The 3508-nt window shown below is 35.7% G+C and overlaps 1 protein-coding gene across 1 annotated transcript; it reads left to right on the forward strand.

Annotated features, from left to right (window-relative positions):
* The first annotated feature begins 1539 nt into the window (after positions 1 to 1539).
* On the forward strand, positions 1540 to 3252 carry LOC104230780 (protein FAR-RED IMPAIRED RESPONSE 1-like). Its single transcript, XM_009783657.2, has one exon. The coding sequence runs from the start codon at positions 1540 to 1542 to the stop codon at positions 3250 to 3252; it is 1713 nt and encodes a 570-aa protein (XP_009781959.2).
* The last annotated feature ends 256 nt before the right edge of the window (positions 3253 to 3508 follow it).

Raw genomic sequence — 3508 nt, forward strand, 5'->3', positions numbered from 1 at the left:
CATTCCCAATCCAATAATTGAGCTAGAATAACTGTCCAAGGAAAAAAAGTTAAAAAAGAACTATTTATTACTTTCTCATACAACAAAAAGAACAATTATACAATTTTTTTCTTCTGTTAATGTGGTGGTTTCCCTTTCATTTTCATCACGAGGTGGATATTTAGGCTCGCAAAATGATGTTGAATTGCATATTATAGTGACACTGTGAAAGTGAAAAGGTATGGGAAAAGGTAGAGCTATTTATTAACATCCCCAACTTGCTTACTCTACGTCTCTACCCCTCCTATCCCCCCATATGGTTCCCTGCAAACAAAAGAACACACGTATATACAAGTGTTTGGCATGAAGCATTTTTTTTGTTTTTTTGGAAAAATATATTTTTTGGTGTTTGGTTGAAGAGGGAAAAGTATTTTTAAAAAAATATTTATTAAATATTGATAATAATATTACTAATAAGATTGTGTTTTTTAGAAAATTTTGAGTCTTAAAGATTGAAAATCTAAGTATTGGTTGAAGCAGTGAGTTATGTCATTTTTCTCTATTTTGGTGAAAAATGTTATTTACAACAATATTTTCTAATGCCAAAAAAGAAAAATATTTTTCATTTTATTAAACAGAGAAAAAAGAGAGTGGCAATTTGCAGTTTAAGTAAAATTTGCAATAATATACTATAAAACTAAAAGGTCTTTGCACAAATAGCCCGTCGGATCACTGTTTATTTTTTCTAACCTGTATACATAGATTATACACTAATTTTATATGATTACAAACATGTTATATATAAATTATACATATATTAAATATCAATCTATTATTTTTAATTTAAACATTCGGGTGGGTGGCTATTTAAATTAATTCTTCACAACGTATGAGTTTTGCTACTGAAATGATAACTTGTTAAAACATAGAAAGTCTACATTAACACAACGGGGAGTCTTTCAGCGGGGGATTTGCACAAATAAAACTATTTGGTACCACTGTTGAAATTTTTAACCCGTTAAAAAAGTCTTGAAGTAGTCTCCGACAAAATTTTAGGGTGATGCTAAACGGCCCAACTGGTATGACCCAACTTTGACCACGCCAGTGAAAAGACATAAAAAACCCTCTAACTAATTAGCCTATATTTTTCCCTCCAAAACACAAAATTAAATTCCAAGTCTTGAAGTATGGGAAATTTAAATGTTGGGAGAAGAAGAATCTTGTGTATTATATTTGTATTTATGTGTATTTTAACAAATTATACGTTTTTAAATTTTTAACAAATTATTGTACTTTCTTCCTTTCTTAAAAACAAATATGGTATACGATTTTGTATACTTCTTCCTTACCAAACCCTAAACCAGCGGACACTTTCCCCTCTGCCAAACCCTAAACCAGCGGACACTTTCTCCTTCTCTAAAAATGGATTCAAACCAAGAAAATTTGGCGGTGCAACAAAATATGAATCGAAATGAACATAACACAAATACAACAACCATCAGTATCAACCAAGATAATAGGTTTGATCGAGTTAGGGACGAGTTGTACAGATCTTTAGGGATGGCATCGGATGATAGTTTGTTGAATGAATACGAATGGGTAGATGTTGATTCTCACGGCAGTTTCAACAATGTTGTGCACTTAGATGATGATGATGATGAAGCCGATGGAGAATATCATGGAGAAGCTAGTGACGATGAGGAGCAGGTTTTAGGAAATGAGTTAGAGTTATGTGATGTTGATCGGGAAATGGAGAATGAATTCACTAAAGAGGATGTGGTTGTAGGTCCAATCTCTGGAATGCGATTTAGAGATAAAGATACTTTGTTTGCATTCTACAAAGAACATGCACGACTGAAAGGATTCTCCGTCGTCAAAAGAAATTCCAACAAGAAGGGTGGTGACACTGCGAGGTACATAACCTATTGTTGTGATAGGGCTAGGATTCGCAAAATCAAGGTTACCACCAAGAGTAACAATTATAAAGCTAGGCTAGCTGCTATTTTGGATGATTCTGGTTGTTGGCGCGTCTCTAAGGTCGTTCACGATCACAATCATGATTTGCTCCCATCCGTATCGCGCCCAATGGCTGGACATAGGTCCGTTTGTGATTCTTTGAAGAGGGATCTTGTAGCTCACGATCAATCTGGCATTAGACCCTCCAAGAATAGACTTGCTGAGGTTCAATGTGGTGGTCCGCAAAATTTGGGTTGCACTCCAAAGGATTGTAGAAATTCTATTTTGAAGAGTAGGAATTTTGAAATGCAAGAAGGGGACGCACAGTCGCTGCTCAACTTTTTTCGTGAAATCCAGGTAAAGGATAGGGAGTTTTTCTATTCAATTGACGTTGATTATATTGGTAGGTTGCGAAATGTGGTATGGGTGCATTCACATTGTAAGGCAGCGTATGAGCAATTCTATGATGCGATATGCTTTGATACGACGTATCTTGTGAATCGATATAATATGCCATGTGCTACATTTGTTGGCATCAATCACCATAGACAGTCCATCTTACTAGGATGTGCTCTCATGTCTCATGAAGATATCGATAGTTACAAATTAGTTTTTAGAACTTGGCTTGATGCCATGGGAAATGTTCATCCAGATGCGATCACAACTGATCAGTGTCAGAGCATTAAGATAGCCATTGCTGAAATGATGCCAAATACAATACATAGGTATTGTATTTGGCATATATTCTCAAAGTTGCCTCTTTACGTAAGTGGTGTTCGTCCTTCTAAAATTGCACGTGGAGAATTTAAATCCATGGTCCTTGATAGCATTATTGTTGATGTTTTTGAGAGAAAATGGACAGAATATATTGTAAGGTATAATTTGCATACAAGGAATTGGTTCAACAAGCTTTACTCTAAGAAGGAAAAATGGGTTCCTGTGTACCTTGATGTGCATTTTTGGGCTGGTATGCTATCTACGCAAAGAAGTGAGGGGTTGCATGCGTTCTTTGATGGATATATTACCCGTCAAAGCACTTTTATGATGTTTGTTCACCAGTATAAGTTAGCTATAAGAGCTAAGAATGAGAAAGAGTTGGAAGCGGAATACAGGTCAAAGGGCTTTCAAATTGTGTGCGAGTCAATGTTCAAGTGGGAAGAGCAGGCAATTCAGTGTTATACGCGTACAGTGTATGAATTTTTCAAGACAGAGCTAAGGAAATTGTATCATTGTGAAGTCAGCAGCCCCGACGATCATCAAGTTGTCCCCGGTGTTGAGAAATTCATCGTTAGTGATTATTCAGTTATAAAAAAATGATGGAAATCCAGTTGAGTACACTATTGAATATATACCTATCGACGATTGTTTTAGTTGCAGCTGAAAATAGTTTGAGTTTAGAGGGATACTTTGTTGCCATATACTCAAGATCTTATCGCACAGGAAGATTGATAAAATTGATGAAAGGTATATACTTACAAGGTGGAGAAGCGATGGTATTAGGCCACACTTGAATCGGTTCCATCAAGTTGGTTACCCAAACATGACTCCTGAGTATAAGACATACAGGAGCATG

The sequence above is a fragment of the Nicotiana sylvestris genome, chromosome 1 (assembly GCF_000393655.2).
Source record: "Nicotiana sylvestris chromosome 1, ASM39365v2, whole genome shotgun sequence".
Lineage (NCBI taxonomy): Eukaryota > Viridiplantae > Streptophyta > Magnoliopsida > Solanales > Solanaceae > Nicotiana > Nicotiana sylvestris.

Excerpts from the sequence above, each read along its gene's own strand:
- LOC104230780 (XM_009783657.2), top strand. The coding sequence starts at position 1,540 with ATGGCATCGGATGATAGTTTGTTGAATGAATACGAATGGGTAGATGTT.